The sequence below is a fragment of the Ochotona curzoniae genome, unplaced genomic scaffold (assembly GCF_017591425.1).
Source record: "Ochotona curzoniae isolate NIBS_2020 unplaced genomic scaffold, NIBS_Ocur_1.0 scaffold_3835, whole genome shotgun sequence".
Taxonomy (NCBI): Eukaryota; Metazoa; Chordata; class Mammalia; order Lagomorpha; family Ochotonidae; genus Ochotona; species Ochotona curzoniae.
Window position 1 is genome coordinate 6,184,467 of NW_024467114.1, and position 19,688 is coordinate 6,204,154.

The 19,688-nt window shown below is 39.4% G+C and overlaps 1 protein-coding gene across 1 annotated transcript in view; it reads left to right on the forward strand.

The window, feature by feature from the left end:
- The window catches only part of RUNDC3B (RUN domain containing 3B), an 88,188-nt gene that overhangs the window by 38,553 nt on the left and 29,947 nt on the right, over window positions 1-19,688 (forward strand). The window contains exons 4-6 of the mRNA XM_040964987.1: window positions 1,057-1,142; window positions 9,245-9,334; window positions 11,123-11,203. Of these exons, the coding sequence (XP_040820921.1) occupies window positions 1,057-1,142; window positions 9,245-9,334; window positions 11,123-11,203 (257 nt within the window). The remainder of the gene's footprint in view (window positions 1-1,056; window positions 1,143-9,244; window positions 9,335-11,122; window positions 11,204-19,688) is intronic.

Genomic DNA, 19,688 nt, shown 5'->3' on the forward strand with positions numbered 1-19,688 from the left:
CTGGGGATGGGAGAATTGGTGGGGGTATGGCAGGGCTTGGGTCACCTGGCCTAGGTCCTGTGGCCTACCTGCGAGAAGGGTGCCAGATTTGGGAGCCCAAGGGGTGGGGGACTCTACAGACTTCAGTCGCCTAGCTTTAGTCTTGGGGCTTGCCTACTAAGTGGGTGCAGTGGGTACTGGGTTTGTGAGCCCCAGAGGAGGAGGATCAGGTGATGCTTGGGACGCCTGGCTCGGGTACTTGGAATCACCTGCAAGAACATGTCTTATTTAATGAAAAAGGTGAAGCAGGATCCCTGAACAGTAGCCTGGCGGCTAGCGTCTTCACCTTGAAAGCTCCAGGATCCCATATGGGCGCTGGTTCCAATTCTGGCGGCCCTGCTTCACATCCAGCTCCCTGTTTGTGGCCTGGAAAAGCAGTTGAGGATGGCCCAAAGCCTTGGGACCCTGCATCCACGCGGGAGACCTGGAAGAGGATCCAGGGCTCCTGGCTTTGGATCAGCGCAGCACCAGCCGTTGTAGCCACTTGGGGAGTCAATCAGCAGATGAAGATCTTTCTGTCTCTCCACCTTTCTATATATCTGACTTTCCAATAAAAATAAATAAATCTTTAAAGAAAAAGAATTCTCTGTGAGGCCTTGGGTTCCTGATAAGCCAGGAAACTGAGCTAGCTGTTAGTTGTAGGAAACTCTGTGGAAAGATTGGGAAATTTTCTTTTTTCCTAATGTTTTATAGGAGGATTCTAATCTGTGTATGACCTGGGTTTTAATGTTAATGATTTTATTATAGAATTGAAAAGAAGTCTAACTCAGGTAACAGTGCTAATGTGCTGTCTGTTTAGAAGGTATTAAATGTACTTGTACCTTTTGTCTTCCAAGAAACCAACCCTGCAGTCTAGATAGCAACATTTACCCATTTTATTTAATTAAGATAGTTTTCTTAGTTTTGTCAAATATGTATTTTGGATGAGTCTTTTGCACATTAAAATGCTTGTGTTCTTGATGACACATTGAATTAAAATATAATTTTTTATATCTAATTATTTTTTCTTCCTTTTAGGGTAGAGCCTGGATCAGAGTAGCCCTCATGGAAAAGCATTTATCTGAGTACATCTCTACAGCTCTGAGGGACTTCAAGACAACCAGGTTTCAAAGTCTTTTGCATTTTTTAATTATTTGAAAGTTATTAAAAGATTTAGAAATCAAAATATGAGAATCTATAGCCCTTGTCTGTTTTATTTTTTCCCTTTCTTACTCAGATAAAATCCACTGTCTTCTCAGGAAAACACAGTTTGGCAATCCAACATGCATCTACATTGGTTTATGTAGAAAGATACAGATTATTCCTGTAATATCATTTTTCTGTTTGTCACACTTGGAGCACTTGAAGCTCCATTCTGCCTATAGACTTTTCCATGACCAATTTGGAAATCAAAGTACAAAATTGCTGTAACATCTTCCTCTTTTTATACCACCAAGGTTACTTATAGAAAATTCTCATGAATCATTGAATCATGCAGTGCTTGTATTCATGTGTGATTAATCATTGCTTAATTGTCTTTGCAAGGAGGTCCATAATAATGTTGTTTTCTTAGATGAAATACTGTACCTTGTGAAAGAAAGGACTTTGTTGATTCCTTCTGATGTTAGAAAAAAAAAGGTTCATGTTACTGTAGTAGTCATTCCTACTTCTGTCTGTGCATCTATAGTTGTCACTGAATGAGCCAGTCTTTTCTATATCTACAGTATTTGTGAATTGAAATCTTTTATAATTTCATTATCTCAAGCACACACTGTCCACTGCCACTAGTGACATGCCACTATGTGAATAAAATTAGTTAGAATTGCACAAAGTTCTGTTTAGCTCCCAAGTTGATACATTACAGTTTAGGTGTTCAAGAATCATGCAAAATTTATGGCCAGCAAACTGGAAAGCATGTACATGAAACATTTTCCTCACTGAAGAAAATTCGGTGGCGCTGCACTCTTAAATACTTCTAAATTACCGTACTTTGCTGTTCTTCTATTTTGGAAAAAGAAGAACATGGTAAAAACTAAAGCAGTTCTCTGTAGAGAAATCATTATCTGGAATCTAAACTTCTGTGCCGTGGATCTTAAGAAAAGTTGGGTGTCTGTAAGAAACATTCTTTGAGTAAACTAGCTGGTACCAATTACAGTGTCTTTACTTAGATGCCACCATCTTTGTAGGGTACATGATACTAAGCATGTAATTTGGGAGAGGCAGAAAATCATGATTGACTATAAATCTAGTCAGGATAGAAAGACCTGTAACTAAAACATTTGCGTAAAATATGACAGATACATACACTGAATTCTTTTCAAGCAACATGATACTCTAGGGCTGTTTTCTAAAGACAAAAGGTGACAGTGAGCTTACATCTTTGGAGTGAACCTTTTAAGAGGATGTATTTGCTTGTGATTACTAATAAATAAATTTAATTATGAAAGATAATAGGCATGGACAACACCACATCTTTGAAAATAAAAATAGAGCTTAGTGTTATAATCTAGTGACTCAAACCTAGAAATCTTACTAAATCCAAAGCAAAGCTTACACAATAATCAGCTCTTATATTATCACAATATTACAGCAAAGTTATGATTGTGTTTTCTTAACTTGAATTAAGACATGAATAATCTCTCTAAGTGGTTAGTCTTGTTTTTTGGTTTCAGTTAATGGGTGGAGTAGAAATCATTCCTGAATTGGTTGTTTTAGAAGAAGTTGTTTACAAAGGGAAATATTTTATGCCTTGTACTTAATTTTAGCCATGTTTTTTGATAAAAAGGAACTGGATTCAACTCTACAAAAGTAATGAAATAAAAATATTTTCGTAAAATGGAAAGCAGAATTTAATCATATTATTAAATGAACCTAATTGTTAATAATAATGTTTAAATTTATAATTCCCAAGAAAAAAATAGACTTATGACCTGGCTCCTCTGCTCCCTGCCCTGGTTCGCAGATCTGCCGGTGGTGTTAAGTGCTGGCCCCGACTGGTCTGTCCCCAGACCTGATCCACATGTAACCTGGCATTGTCTGGGCTGCTCCTTGCCTTGCTTCTTGCGCTCACCTGCAGGGACTGCGTGTTATTTCAGCAAAAAATAATAGTGTAAATAGCAAACACACACACACAACCTTGTTTTTCCGTAACTTATTATCTTTTGCTGAAATAACATCAAAGAAACTTCATAAATACAAATAAAATGCAGATACATTGCTGGGTTCTAGGAAACGAAACATATTTTAAAGATGTAATTATTTGAAATCGAGTTTGTATCTTACCTTGTATCTGAATGCTTCCTGAGGTAACCCTTGTTCAGGGATCAGAGGTAATCCCTAGTCCTGCAGGAATCTTGACAGTATCCGATTCTGGTAGATTTCTGCTGTTCTCTTTGCTTTCAAGAGTAACAATACCCTAAGGGTGACACATGTGTTCGTTCCCCCAGTGCAGGAGGAGGAGCTCCATGAACTAAGGCAGGCACACTGGAAAGCATTAATATGTAGGTCTGACCATCAGCTGGAGGAATGCATGACTATGGCTCCACATAATCAGAAATATTCACGTCAATTTTTTTTTTACTAGCTTTATGAGCAATGAAGGAAGAAGTCCTGTATAGAGTTTCATGGTTTAAACATTGTAGTGTCATTGCAAGTAGCCAGCACTGGGAAGCTGAGAGAGTGAAAACAAGTTGCTGTGGTAGGTTGTAAGGAAAGACCCAGAAGTAACTGATGAGTGAAGTAAAAGCTGAATCGCTTCACTGAAAGTGCTATCCATTGACTGAAAGACAGAAAAGTTAAGTAGGTTGTAATCTTTGAAGCAGAACTGAAAATATTCCAGCAAGAATTGAAAATATTAAGTATGGACAAATATAAAGTTATAGAAATATAAGGTGTAATGATAAAATTATTTTAAAAAATATTTGAAAGGTGGAATTAGAAAGTAAGAAAGAACCCTTTCATTGGTTAGTTCGCTCTCTAAATGGCACAACTTCAGCAGCTGTCCTAGGATAAAGCCAGGATCCTGGAGCTTCCTCCCAGTATGTATTTTGTAATGTTAAAATTATGCTCTGAAGAAATGTTAATTTTGTCAATATTTACATATAAATAGGAGAAGAAGTAAAGTATAAAATTTCATAAGATACTATCATGCTTCAAAAAGTATGTATGATTTGCTGAACACTTCCTGAATCTTAGAAAAAGTAGTTAGAATGGTAATACTTGGCTGGATTATGGCAGGAATCTAAGAGTTTTATAATCTCAGTACGCTTAGAAGTTATACTTTCCAATGCCCCTACCCACCCACCCCTCTCCGGCCTGTGGGATGGCTTTCTACAGCTTCAGTTACCTGCAGACAATTTTATTCCAAAAATATTAAAAGGAAAATAAAGGAATAGGTAATTTGTTATTATGAAAATATGTTGCTATCATTGTTCTGTTAATCTCTTTGTCTGATTTATAAATTAAATATCAAAGGTACCTGTTGTGTAGAGAAGAGCACAGTGTATAAACATGCTCCTCAAGTCGGGGTGAGTTAGATCCTGATAAATCCGTGGTCAGTTGAAAATATCTAAAATTGAAGATGCATCTAGGATGTCCAACCTACTAATTCTCCTAATCTAGATTATTTAAAACTGCTCAGAACACTGACATTAGCCACCAGCTGGGTGGAATCATCCTGACCGGAAGTATGGTAACCGTGGGATCTGCGCAGACCGCCGCTTGTCGCTGCTCCCACCCCACTCTGTACTTCACACCTCCAGGCCAGGGGAAGAGCAGATTCAGAAACAGAGTGCAGTTCCTACTGAATATGTGTGGGGTTTTTTACCATCATAAAGTTGAGCAATCTTGGCTGATCCTTCATAAATCAGGGACCAGGTACTTGTGGAATGCTACGCATGCCAATCTTTGTTTGAATTAGATAGTTTCCTAGATCTAATACCAGTATTGTGTTACTCTCTTAGAAAAGAAAATATTGGGACAAAAGAGAGAGCAGATAAGCTGGGCAGAAACTTAGTTTGCAATGTTTTACTTCTAAAATGCCATCAAAAAGTGAAAATCCAATTTTCAGAATGGGAGATGCATTTATAATTCATGTGGCTGAGAAAGTTCTGCCTGTCTTGAGGGCAGAATTTCTTTATGCACCCCCCCCCGTAGTCTCTTGAATATACATTAGATTGGATAAAAGAACAAAAATGTTGATAATGAATTTTGTTTTGTTAGATTAGCATTATCTTATTTTTATGTTGTACTTTAAGTTTGTGAAGCAATTGTGAACTCCCATAAAAGAAAAATTCAAAACTTATTATGTAACATCAGCATAACTTATATCTTAATCTACATCTTGGATTCCATCCCAAAGGTGTTCGTTGTTGAACCACCTGAAAAGTCTTAAAATAGAATGAGCTATGATAGCATTATGGAGACAGACTTCAGTTAGAGTTAAATTATGTGTGATCATAGAAACAGTATGTTGTAAGAGTTATTTTTAATTTCTAGTGTTTTCCTGAACAACATGCAAATTGTTGGAAAGAATAGCTAATAAAAATGAAGATTTTTTTCCCTCTAGATCACAATAATATCAGATGGCTGCTTTGGTTCTGCAATGCAAAACTGAAGATGTAGTCTAAAATGTGAATGCTAAAAGAAAATTTCTTTCATATTTTTCACCTTGGTATGCTAAATATTTATGATGTGTTCTTAGATTTCAGTTTGTGTTTTTGGTTAGATTTTTTTTCATAAAAATATTTTCTTAGGAACAAAAAATATTTTAAGACAAGAAATAAATTTTTACTATTATTGGATTAGTTATCTTGGCTTTTGTTCTTGACCTATTGAGTGTATAACCATAGTTAAAACAGCAAACATCATTTAATATTTTAGTTTTCTCTGAGATGAAATGGTAGAAATTTTGAAGTTTCAGAATGTGCTAATACACAGAATCAAAATTTCAGTCAAACTTTGTTATATCAGTTTGGTTAAGGGAAGAAGAAAATAATTTTTTAACTGTCTCCTTCTTTAATTCGTATGAGTAATTAAAGTATTTGATTGAGTCATAAAGCATCTTTTCAGATATGTTCAACCCAGTGTTCTTTCAGATCCTTTTTAAATACTTAGGAATATTTTTTTTTTCTGAAAAAGATATATTTTCCCTATAACTAAATCTAATGACAAGAAGATTTCATGTGTAACATACAGTTTATTTGTTTTGTCCTCCCTGTAACTATAATGTTGTGCAGATTGAGGCTGTACTACACTTGAGATAGGGTTTTATTTGAGTGGAATTACTAATTTCATGTATAGCAAGCATCTAATTTTCTCTTAAAAAGTAGCTTTAAAACTTTACTTGCTTATGGATAAAACTGAAGTCTCCTTATTCCCTAACACTCACTAAAGCAATAATTGATACATTTAAAAAAAAAATAAAAGCATATGGAAGACCTTTAAGACTTTGAAAGAAATCTCTCAATCCAGTTCAGGCTTTGTTTATTTTTGGTAATTCCTCAACAGTGTTGAATGCGATGTTCACATCAGGAAGTAATGAAGAATCATTTTATTCTGATTCCTAGAATAGAATTTTAAACTATAGTAGGATCCAGGTAGGGAGTGGGGCCTTTTCGTGTATAGGGGATGCTAGGAATAATAGGTGACTCACAGCACTCACATCCAGAGTTCCTTTCTAGAACAGGTAACCCCATAGATTCTGTGGACCTATAAGCACATTTGCCAGAAGTCAGTACTGGCTTCTGACAGCAGCCTACTTGGCCGTATATATGGTGGTAAAAATCTCGGGAAAATGAGGCATCTTGATAGAATCCATTGAAAATGTGTTTCATGAAGAAAGCATTTGTAGATTTAGTTTTTGCACCAACTTTCCATTTGACATACATATAATATCTAGAATATCTAATGAAAACTAAAAGTCAACAGCAATATAGTTAAAAAAGGTCGAAGGATCTAAAAGATGTTTATCAAAAGGAAAAATACAAATGGCTGACAACTATTTTAAAAGGGGCTCAGTAATATTAGCTACCAGAAATACAAATCAGAATGACAGTGACATATTATCTCGCTCATTACAATAAATGTTATAAAAAATACAAAAAAAAAATAATTAGCAAGGCTGTGGAGAAAAGGGAACCCTTACACAGTCTTGGGAGGAATGCCAATGAAGACAGCCACTGGACAGTAGAGTGGATGTTCTTCAGAAAACCACAAGTGGATCTTAACCATAGGACCCCACAGCAGTGTGTTTGTGTCTGAAGGAAGGAACTCAGCCTGTCAGGTGGGGAGCTGCAGTCTCATAGTCACATCCATAGCAGACAAGACAGGGAGTCAGTGTAGGTATCCTTTGATGGATGAAAAAACATGATGGAGAGCCGAATATTACATAGCCACAAAAAATGACATCCTGATATTTGCAGCTACATAGGAGGAACTGGAAATGACCATACCAAGTGAAATAATCCAGACACTGACAGGCAAATAATACATTTTTTTTTTCTTTCATGTGGGTTAGTAACTAGCAAGTGAATATTGATCTGAACAGCGATTAGTAGAGACTGGGGCCAGGAGAGGGAGGTTAGCTGACAGATACAGAAACACAGACATAAAGACTTCCTGTGTTGTGCAGCACCACAGCTTCGCAGTAGCTCACAGCGGTCTGTTGTGTAGTGTTAATGTAAGTCATATACTATTATATATGAGAGGAACTGGAAGAGAAGCACTCACAGGCTTCTAGCATCAAGAAAAGATAAGGAAATAAAAAATGCAAAAGTGCCTGATCGCAGAAGTCTTAAAACATTTCTGAACCAAAATAAATGTTAGAATTCCATGAACTTTTTAAAGTACTGGTATATGTATTTGTCTAGATACCTTTAACTTTCTTTGAAACGTGAGAATTTAATCCTCACATTTGTTTTACAAATCTTTGTTAGGCTAGAAGGTTTTGGCTCCCTGCCCCCGCCTGCTTTTATATAATTCAGTGAAAGCAATTCCCTTATGTCTGAGGAAGCCGACCTTGACTCCAAGCTCCATTTCCCTCCGGTGTTTGTGTGCTGGCTTTCACCGTTCCAAGACAAATAATCATCTCTTATTTGCCTCCTTATATTATTTTTTTCTTTATTTAAAATTCCTCCTAAAGTATTACACTGGTTAAATTGTCTTTAAATATTTTTGTTTCACCACAAATATGATTTAATAGAATATACATAGAACTTCAAGACTATTTTTGACTTCATGAGTAATGTATCTGTATAAGCTTGGGCAAACTATAAAGTTAAGTCCCGTGCAAATGGCTACTTGAAACTAAGGACAGCTCCTCTGTGTTGATTATTTCTTGGGCTTTTTTGTAAGTATTAAATAGAAGTACTTGGTAAACTGTGAAGAGTTATTCAAAAGTAATGGTATGTTCATGACATATTACAGCCTTATAGCCTTTACAAATTCATGAAAACAAAACTAAAATTTGCCAGAATGTCTTTGTTTTAGTTAATAGGGGAGTAGAGAGATACCTCATGATGGTACAGAAGCTTGCTTTGGTAGAGTACTGTACTTTAATAAACTGGTACAATGATCTTACATTCTTTTGTGGAAAAATTACCTTAGGTACATGAGAGTTTTATGGTATTTTTTCAGAAGTGTGTTATAATATTATTACTCAAACAGCAGGCTTTCCTGGAATGAGCAAAGGTCGATTCACAGTCACGCTCGTGTCTAGGTGACAGTGAGTGGGTCATTTTTGTGTGTGACTGTCCTGATAGCTCGTCTGTTGTAGTAACGATGCAGGATTGAGATAAGCACAGATCACAGTGTCAAGCATCTGGGGTCTTAGCATTGTCAGTAAACCTCGGAATTAAGAGGAACACGTTCTTTTTGTTGTATATGTAGAACTAGTCCCTATGCTTTTGGAAGGACAGTGTAAATCCATGAATTGGCCACCTTTACCTTTACATTTAGAGTGCTTCCCTGTGAGGGAAAGTTCTTGCATAGCGTGTGCTCAGTGAGTCCCTGTGGAGATTCTTTTTAAAAGACATAGAAACACTTAAACTGCTTATGCTTAGGAAGACAGGTGTGCTTTTCATTAGCTTAACTATGTGCAAGATTTGAGGATCAAATTTGTTAAGTAAAATGTAACTTTTGTTGTGTGATTATGAGCTAATGGTGATCTCTCCAAAGCAAACTTCGGTCTGTTCTTAATATTTATGTATTCATGCTTTTCACATTTTAGGAGATTTTATGAAGATGGAGCGATTGTCTTGGGTGAGGAAGCAAATATGCTGGCTGGCATGCTACTAGGACTCAATGCGATTGATTTCAGGTACTTAGCTAAGTGGTTCCATTTTTAAATTCTCTCTTATGGTAGTTTCTCCTTGCTTTCTTTTCCCCCTTTCAGTTGCATGTTGGGGTTTGATTTGTGGGTTGTGTTTCAGAAAGGAGTCGATCTGAAACCCAAACGACTGAGCAGCTTGCTCTCTGGGGTAGGAGGAAAGCTTGGGCACAGCGTGCTGCGGTCCCTGGTCATTTCTGTTAGTGCCTTTTGACTTCAGCTTTCAAGTAGATGCACTCCTAGAAAAACTTCATTTCTAGGATCACATTGAGATGAAGACTCTGATGCAATATCATACTTTGGTTTCTGTGTTATGAATCTAAAATATCAAATAGTAGTGTAAGTATTTACTTTTTTTTCCAACAAGGTGAACTGGTTCTAGATGAAAATAACAAGTGGTAAACATGTATGTTGTGGCTTCTTTATAAATTTATGGAACCATCATTTTGCATTTCATTAACTGATCCCAGACTTTGTTATATTAAAAGATACGTCTATAAGAAAAATTAAACACAGGAATGAAACATGTTTCATTAAAATACAGAGCTTTAAAATTCGAGAGTATTCACCAAATAAATATGAAACTTAAAAAAAATCTACTTTCAGATCTTGAAATTTAAAACTAATTCTTCATGTTTTTATGGAATTTATCTTTTAACAGTAAATCGCTGGCTTTTCAGAATGTTTGTCCTTTTAAAATCTAACATAAGGTTTAGCAAACTAGAATAAAGTTAACCACTTGAAATATTGGGATGAATGTGATGAATAGAGTATGAGGTTAATCTTTCTCTTAATATTGCATATTGTTGGCTTTGTCTAAATCCTATTAAGTCTTTTTTTATTTACAAAAAAATAGTAAAAACCTGAGATAGCTGTTGGTTTATTATATACCATTATCCTGTGTGCTGACCCAAAGTGAATTCTCAAAGATCTGTTAGTAACATTTCTGTAAGTGACGGAAAGGCTGCATACAGCGCTGCTCCTGTGATTTCCTCCGTACATCTGGAAAAGTGCATGTGTATCCTTGATATTAGAATGTCAGGACAAACTTCTGAAAGAAACCAGAGAGGGAGAATTTGTATATGAATGTCTTTCCTACTAAGTATCAACCCATATTTTATAAATAGCCCTATATTATCTTTCCAGAGTGTTTCCTTTTTCTTTTTGTAATGGTCATCCTAAAACCAAGCACCTTTCTCTCCTACCCATGGTCTTTTTGTGCATTCTGTCAAACAGAATGAAGGATTACTGATTTGGGGTACAACACTCACCATATGACTTTGGAAAATCCAATCTTTCTTTGTTCCCATGGTCTCAGACAGTGGAGGTTAGAGGATTTTTAGCATCAGCGAGTCTAAGATCCAGGTCTTTTAATCGGAGTTTTAAAGACCCTTATTTTCTATTAAGATATTTGTAGGAAATACCTATTGTCATCTTAGAAATTTTTTTACTATGTACAAAGAGTAAATCATCCTTTGAAAAATCTCTAGTGAGATTTCAAGATAGTGTCAAATGAAGAGATAAAATTCGAATAGACTTTGGTGTATCTTACTTTGCTCAGTACCTGTGTATAACACTTGTTAAGTGTTTTGTCATTGTTTTTGGTTCAGAATATTTTATTAAGGTGTTTATTTGTTAAAAGTAATGGTCAAATGGCAAGTAAAAATGTCACTTAGAATTTAATGGAAAAAAAAAGTCTCCTTAAGAGATTGTGTGTAACATTTGCCTTTGATCTGAGTTTTTTACATTAATGCTAGCATTTCTTCTCTCTTGTTTTAGTTTCTGCCTAAAGGGAGAAGGATTGGATGGCAGCTTCCCTGCTGTGATAGACTATACGCCATATTTGAAGTTTACCCAGAGGTATTTGCCATTTTGTAATGTGTTACTGACTTTTTAATTAAATGTCTTTTGTGGTGCAATATTTTCTTGATTAAAAATTGCTTATACAAATATGTATTTCAGTATTAGAAATCATTCAGAAATTGCCGCTGCCACCCAGCAGCAGCGACACTAAAAACAACGAAGCACACTCTTGAGGGCCTGGGAAAACCTGGATCTGCAACCAGACCCCTTATTGCCAAAAGCAGCTGCGTTTCTCCACTGCTCCTGTCCTCATTGGTCTAAGCTTTCCTCTGCCGCTTCTCTAGCCCTAATTTCCGCCACCCTTCTTCCCATATTTATTCTTCTTGTACTTTCCCCGTCTCCTTTCTGCTACCCTTCTTCCCGCCCCCCCAGTCTTTCTCATCCGTCTGTTGTCAGTCTTCTGTCCGTCCGCCCTAGTCCGGCATCATCCATCTGTCTAGCTTTTACTGGCTACTTTTGTATAGTTCTCCACCAATCACTTCTCCCCGTGGGTCTACTTGGCACTGATAGGCCAGTAGCAATGATATAATCACAGTGGGGGCATTCGCCTATTCCTGAGACTTCTTGTTTACCTGCTGGTGAGACCAACCCTGCCTCCTGGCCCTGGGCCAGCTGCCATCTTGGGACGGCCCCTCCTAATCCCAGGAATGGCTTTAGCCCCTGCTCCCCACAAGAAATATAAACTCTATAATGTTTTGAATATTTATGTAAATAATATTTTTTATGTAATTGTAACTGCAGCATGTATTTTTAGGTAACAATGACATGTATTTATATTGTAGTGTTTTTCATAATAGAGTAATACCAGTAACACCTCTGAAAGAGCCCATTGAGGTATGAAAACTGTAATTCATAATTTCCATTTATCTGCATTATAAAGAGAATGATGAACATTCTTGTACAAATAATTTTTGTTTCTCTTGCAGATGCTTTGTTATTAAGGTAAATTCAATAACAAAATTTAGCACTCTTATTAAAGTATTTCTTATAAAAAATATATATTAAATTTTCTACTGCCAGTATTCTATGAGAGTTCTGTATTTCTCATAGTTTCATCTACACTGAAGATTAATCAAATGAAATGCTGGTATATGGCTCAGCAGGCTGATCCTTTGCCTGTGGCACCAGCATCCAATATGGACACCAGTTTGAGTTCTGGCTCCTCGGTCCCAGCTCCCTGCTTATAGCTTGGGAAAGCAATGGAGAATGGCATAAGTCCTTGAGCGCTGCCACCCATGTGGGAGACCTGGAGGAAGCTCCTGGCTTCAGATCAGCTCAGCTGTGGCTATTGCAACCATTTGGGGAGTGGAGTAGCAGATACAAGACTTCTCCCTGTCTGTAGAAATCCACCTTTCAACTAAATAATAAACCTTTAATGAACAACAACTGAAAAAAAGCCCAAACAAACTAGTCATTTGAGACCTGTAGGTGAAGTTAAAAATCTGCATGAAATTTCCTGAGTATGATGAAGGTCTTACACACACACACACACACACACATTCATTCATTCATTTATTTGTTTGTTTATTTACATACTTGCAGAGATATTTATATATGTATATTTAAGATTTAGTTATTTTACTTGAATGTCAGAGAGAAAAGAGAGAGAGAGAGCCTCCATCTACTACTTTACTCCGCAAATCACCGCAGCAACCAGAGTTGAGCTGGTGTGAAGCTCAGAACCAGAAACTTCTTCAAGGTCTCCCATGTAGGTGCAGGGGTCCAAGACCTAGTCGTGCTGCTTTCCCAGGCCATTAGCAGAAAGTTGGGTTGGAAATAGAATGGCCCAGATTAGAACGAGCATCCATATGGGGTACTGCTGTCACAGGTGGAAGAGTGGCATGCTACACCAGAATGCCAGCAGTAATGTTTCTAGAATGTTGTAATCAGAATGGAGCTGTAAGGTATTGCATGTATAAAAAGTTTATGTAGATAATATACGGACATGTGTGTTCCAGATGCATTTATTGAGTGCTTAATATAGGAAAGAAATTTTCTGTAACACCAGTTAATAAATGTAATGAACATGAGAACTTCAGGAAATATTGACAATGACACAATCTTTACTTCTTGAATAATGTTCTCTAGTGAGAGAAATCGTTAACACTTTAGAGCTCAATGTGTGAAGGTGTTTGGATGGTGAGGAGGAGAGGCTTAGAGGACCTAGATTTGTAATGTAAGTGAGTTTCTTGGGAAAATGAATGATTCTAGTATAGTAAGTGTGAAAAGGAAGTACAGTGGATGATGATATTAGGAAGCATGAATTAGGCAGTTTTGTGATATGTTGGATTGTTGTGTGTTTTGTGGAGAGGACTGTTAGTTCAAAATAACCCTTACTGAATGCTCATTTGGTTTCAGGCATTTTTTTAAAGTGCTTTCCTTTTGTCAGTTCATTTCATTCTCAAAAGCCAGAGACATTCGCCGTTCTGTCTGTATTTTACAAATGAGAAAAGTGAAACACAAAGAGAAAAAATATTGGCAAAAGGCAAGACTGGAATTAAAGATTAAGATGGCATGTGGGGAAACAAACTTGATCATTATAGATGGAAAAGCTAATTTCAGTGATTTAGGAAATGACTGTAATTGAAAGATGAAGATAAATTGGATATAAATACCAGTTTTCCCCTATGACCTGCATGTAAGATGCTGCAGTAATGTTTTTGAAAAATTAAATAATGGCAGCTTCTCAATTTCTGCTCTAACAATGGTTTTTTACAACATTTATTTATTTATTTATTTAAGCTGTGGAGTTAGGGAAAGAGGGCGAAAGAGATCTTCTATCTACTGGTTTCCTCACAAATCACTGCCATAGCCAGGGCAGGGCTGAACCAAAGCCCAGAGCCTGGAGCTGACCCACATATCCATGTGTGTGGCTGGAACCAAAGCCCAGAGCCTGGAGCTGACCCACATATCCATGTGTGTGGCTGGGACCAAAGCCCAGAGTCTGGAGCTGACCCATCTCTCCCACGTGTGTGGCTGGGACCAAAGCCCAGAGCCTGGAGCTGACCCACCTCTCCCACGTGTGTGAGTGTGCGTCCGTGTATGTGTATGTCTCTGTAACTCTTTCAAAATGAAGAAAGGCAAGGCAGGAAGGAGGGGATAGAGTGGGAAGGAGGGAGTAAGGAAAGTAATATTATGTTCTTAAAATTAAGTCTGCAGAGCACATTGAGCCCATTAAAACTAATCAAAATTGAAACTTAAAAATTTTAAAAAGATAGTTAAATCTACATATTCCCGAGTTTCCATTGATTATTTGTGTACTACTAGATATATATCCAAAATAAATGAAATTAGTATGTCAGGGAGAAAGTGCCATGTTTATTGCAGCACTATTCACAGTTGGCAAAATATGCATTCAAACAAGGTATCCTTCATTGTGACTGTTGAAGGACTATACCATTGAAATAATATAGAGGAAACCAGAGGGGGGAAGGAGAAATGGGGAGGGTGGAAGGGGAAATCCCTGTGGGGCTGTATCATGAAAATTAAAACCAAAAACCAAAAAGTAAGGTGTCCATCAGAAGGTGAATAGATGAAGAAAAATGATGAGCGTGGCACTGTGGTGTTGAGGATAAAGCCACCGCCTGTGGTGCCAGTATCCCATATGGTTTCTGGTTTCAGTCCCTCCTGCTTTACTTCCAATCCAGCTCTGCTAATGTGCACCCTAGGATGGCCCAAGAGAGGATGGCCAGGAGAGATGGCTCAAGAGTTCTTGAGCCCCTGTACCCATGTGGAATACCTAGAAGCTCCTGGCTTCAGACGCCACAGCCCCAGCTGCTGCGATCATCTGCAGAGCAAACCAGCAGATAGGCTGTCTCTGCCTGACTGTCCCTCTCTCTTTGTAACTCTGCCTTCCAAATAAATAAATCTGGAAAAAAGAAAATGTTCTGTCTATCTTCCTACTTACCTACCTACCTGCCTACCTATCTATACACACACGCAATGAAATATTACTGAGTTGTAAGAATGAAATCTATTCAGCAAAATTGATAAAAGTAAGGGACATAAAAAAGTAAGTAACGTTGTCAGAGAAGGAGAAGTGTTGGCAGTGCACGTTGTTTGTGTGTATTGGAATGTCACTCTGTGCTCTACACAGTACAGTTGTTATTTAAAAATTCTTCCTGCTGTCTTAATATTTTTATGGCATTAAAATTTTTCAAAAATATTTTGTTTCTTAAAATATTGAGATGCCTCACATTCTTTTTTAAGATTCACTTATTTTCTATTGGAAAATCAGATATACAGAGAGGAGTAAAGTCAGAGAGGAAGATCTTCCTTCCATTGAATCACTCCCCAAGTGACCACAATGGCCATAGCTGAGCTAACTTGAAGCCAGGAGCCAAGAGCACCTTCCAGATCTCCCACATGACTGCAGGCTCCCAAGGCCCTGGGCCATCCTTGACTGATTTCCCAAGCCACAAGCAGGGGAGCAGAGCTGCCAGGATTAGAACCAGTGCCCATATTGAATCCCAGCACATGCAAGGCAAAGACTTTAGCCACTACCGCACTGGGCCCAGATGCCTTGAATTCTTAAGCATCACATTTCTACCAAAAATGGTTGTGAGATATCTGTGTTTGAGGATAAACGACAACTAGTTGTTAAGAGTAGTAGCCTTTCATTCTTTAGGGCAGTTACCTCGCATCTGCTTGCGAAAATTGCCTATCATTTCCTGCTCTTAATTTTCTTACAGTATTGAATGCACATGTATCAAATCAGTACATTAAATAATAGAGCAACACTTCTTTAAAAATTTTTTTAAAATTTTGTTTAGAAAGGCAGATTTACAGAGAGAAGGAGAGACAGAGCAAGGTCTTCCGTCTGCTCATTCATTCCCCTAAATGTCCACAGTGGCCAGAGCTGAGCTGATCTGAAGTCAGGAGTCAGGAGCTTGTTCCAGGTCTCCCGTGTGGGTGTAGGCCGCTGTGCCGGTCCCAATAGAACATCACTTCTTAGGGTTATGAGGACTGCTTTAGAAAGCAGATTTTGAGCTGACTGGGAGTCTATGACTACTGCTGTTCCCACGTGGGGCTGACAAGGAGTGTGTGGGGTGGGTTTGGTAGCATTGGCTTGTGGGGGCCTGGGGCATATTGCCAGTGGGGCAAATGGGGACTGGGAGCTCACCTCTAGGCAGCTGGCACAAACCTGGGAATTTCTCCCATGTGCTTGGTCCTGGGTGAGGTAAGCAGGGGGAGGGAAGAACCCCAGGTTAGCATGCTGGTGCATTATGCTGGTGGACCAGCCCTGGAGAACTTCAGTTGACTTGGATCCTGGGTGTTTGGGAGGGGTAAGGTACAGGCCAGCAAATGTGCCAGGAGCTTGGGACTCTAGTGGGCAGGCAGAGCTCTGAACCAGCATACCACCCACTGGGCTTCCAAAGACTGGGCTGGAGAATCCATGCACTCCTGGACACAAGGATTGTGAATTGATTAGGGAAAGAGGCAGGGGATTTGAGGGGAGGGAGCACCATTGTGGGAGTATCTTGCAGATGAGGAATGGCTCCTGAGGAACTCCCAACAACAAGGCTACTGTACCTGAAGGTAAGCAAGGGGACTGAGCCCTGTCAGTTTGGGGGGGAGAGGCCGGAGGAACTTTATGGGTCAGACCAATGCACTAGTCCACATGGAAGACCTGAACTGGGTTAGTTTGCATGGAACTGGGTTAGTTAGCATAGCCCACACAAAAGCTAGGCCTGGGGGCCTTCCTGACAGGGCTAGATCATAGTACCCTCCATTGAGTGTCAGAATAGGGGGTGGGTAACGTTAGGATGGGCAATGATACTAACCAGCATGCAAGAGAACCAGGTTTAGGAGTAGATTCTGTGGGGGATATGTGGGTTTAACCCTGTTGAACTGCAACTCCCACTGGTTAGCTTAAGAATTGGGTTTAGTGATGGGCCGAGCTAGGCATGACCATGGAACCTACTGACATTCATAGATGTTGGGCCTGGGAACAGGCTGGACAGGTCCTGGCTGCAGTATCCACAAGTCTACCCAAGAATAAAGTGTGGGATGGGCTGGCCTGCATCATCCACCTGCTCATACAAAGGCTAGAATGGAGGAGGCAGGATATTCCAGGTAAGGGCCTAGCACCCACTGGCAAGTGTGAGATAAGGGCATGGGCTGGGCCAGACCAGGCTACAGCACCCATTGGCAAATGCTGAGGTGAACCAGGCTATGCCAGACTGGGCTACAGCACCCAACCAGCACACACAAGACCTCTAAAAGGGGGATGTGAGCCGAGTAGGGGGAGCCACAGGGGCTCCCCTGTTGAGCTACTGTTCCCACTGGTGAGTGTGAAAGCTGGGCTCAGGGGCAGACCAGACCAGGAAGGGCTGTAACATCTGTTGGCCTACATGTGAGCTGGGTTAGGGGGAAAACCAGGCTGGGCTGATTGCACCACTGGTACATGAATAAGGCAGAGTGGGTGCAGGTTGGTTGGGCTTTCCTGCAGCATCAGCTGGCAAGTGCTGGGAATGGGGACAAATCCTGTCAAGCCAAACTGCAGAACTACCTGGAGAGTACAAGATCTGGAGTGGGAGCCTCTCTCTTTGATTGCTGCTCCTGCTGGTGTGCATGAGAACCAGGACTGGGGGCAGGCAGTGGCACCCACCAGTGTGTTAGCTGAATAGTGGAGCTGGTTAGGTTGATCTATGCTTCAGTGCCCATTGACACGTATGAGAGCTGAATGTGATGTGGGACAGAGTGGACCAGTCTGCTGTATGTACTGGCAAGCACGGTTATTGTTGATTGCTCCGGCTAGGATGCAGCTCTTGCTGGTGTACATGAAGGCCGAGTGTGGTGGGCAGGGTCAGGATAGGCTGCAACACCCATTGGTTTGCATAGGAGACAAAGCTGGAGCCAGAAATGACCCTGCAATTGCAACCACTGGTGTGCATGTAGAATGATTGGGGTGACGTACTGTGTTGGAACCTATACTGGCAAGCACATACAGGAATCAGGTTTGGGATCACCTCAGATGAGGTTTTTCTGGGAACTCAGAACTCCAACCATGGAGAGAATCGCAGGTTCCATGGTCTGACCGTGGAGTGCATGTGTCAGAGCTGGATTTCCTCAGTGGCTTAGATGGAGCAGTAGATGGCATATCCAGATGCACACGGAGATATGGGTGTCCATTATAGCCTATAGAGGACACCTGGAAACATAGGAGAGGAAGGAGGGCAGAACAAATCGATCAACTATCCCAGCCGTGCGTTAGCAGTGAATATCTGGGCATATGAACACTAAGGTGGACCATGTCAGCTAGTGAGCAAGATCGATAATTCAGAACCACTGAATTGTCAAAACCACTTGAGCAGGACCATTGGAGCATGTCCCACTTTGGGGACCCAGGGATGACATGAGGAGGCTGCTCCATATCCCAGGGTACAGAGGCAGTTGGGAGGCTGGGTGTAGCTTCTTCTCATATCTCCTCCCTTTTTCCAGCTGCATGAAGACAAGAAAAGAATGTGGAAACAATGGTCTCACCCCGTTTCTTCTAACCCTTGACTCTTCCCACCCTCATCAACTATGTAAACATCATTTTTTTAAAAAAAAGAAAGCAGTTTCTGCAAAGTGGGATTTGTTCAAGATCACGCTTGTAGCTGCTGAAATTATGCTAAATAACTACCCAGAGCTACAGAAACAAGGAGAATGTAGAAGTAGTCGCTGACTGGGGATATGTTCGGATAATATTTATTGAATGCTTACTGTGTCCTAAGTACTATATTACAGATAACTGAAGAAAAAATGATGAGCACTACAGATGAAAATAAAAGATGCATTTACTCAAAAGGCAGGGGTATGGAGAGAAGTGGGGAGACCTAAAGCAAGAGAGTGTCCATTTGCTGCTGCCCAGGTGGCGACAATAGCCAGGATTCAGCAGGGTCCACACCAGGTGCTTCATCTGGGAATCCACATGGGTGGTAGGGACCCAAACTCTTGGTCTGTCTTCCACTGTTTTGCCAGTCTGAGTCAGAAGTGGAGCAGTCAGAACAAGAACTGGCACCTGTAGGTGATGCTCGTGGCATAAACAGGCTTTATTGCTATACCATGTTGACCTCATCACCTTTTAACACTTTTGACAATTAATGATATGCCATAGTTGTTTTGATTTCTTAGAGGTTCATAAAAATAAGGTTGTATCTTTTATTCAGTATTTTCCCAGGACTGATGAAATACAAATATGGTTTTGGGGACATGTGGTTTCAGGAAACATGACAGCTGTGTAATGCCTCTTACCTCCCCTAACCCTTACAAAGCATGTGTTTTGTCACAAATTTTAACCATATTTGTCTCCCTCCCCTGCCATCAGATGTTTATCTGTTACAATGATTTTTCAGATTTTTTTAAATGTATATTTCCTATTTCTTTTTAAATGTTTAAACGCTGATTATTTTTGTCTGATCTGGAAAGTGATCTTAGCACACTTCGATTTGTTCCTTTTCTCCTCTTTTATTTATTTATTTATTTATTTTTTGTATAT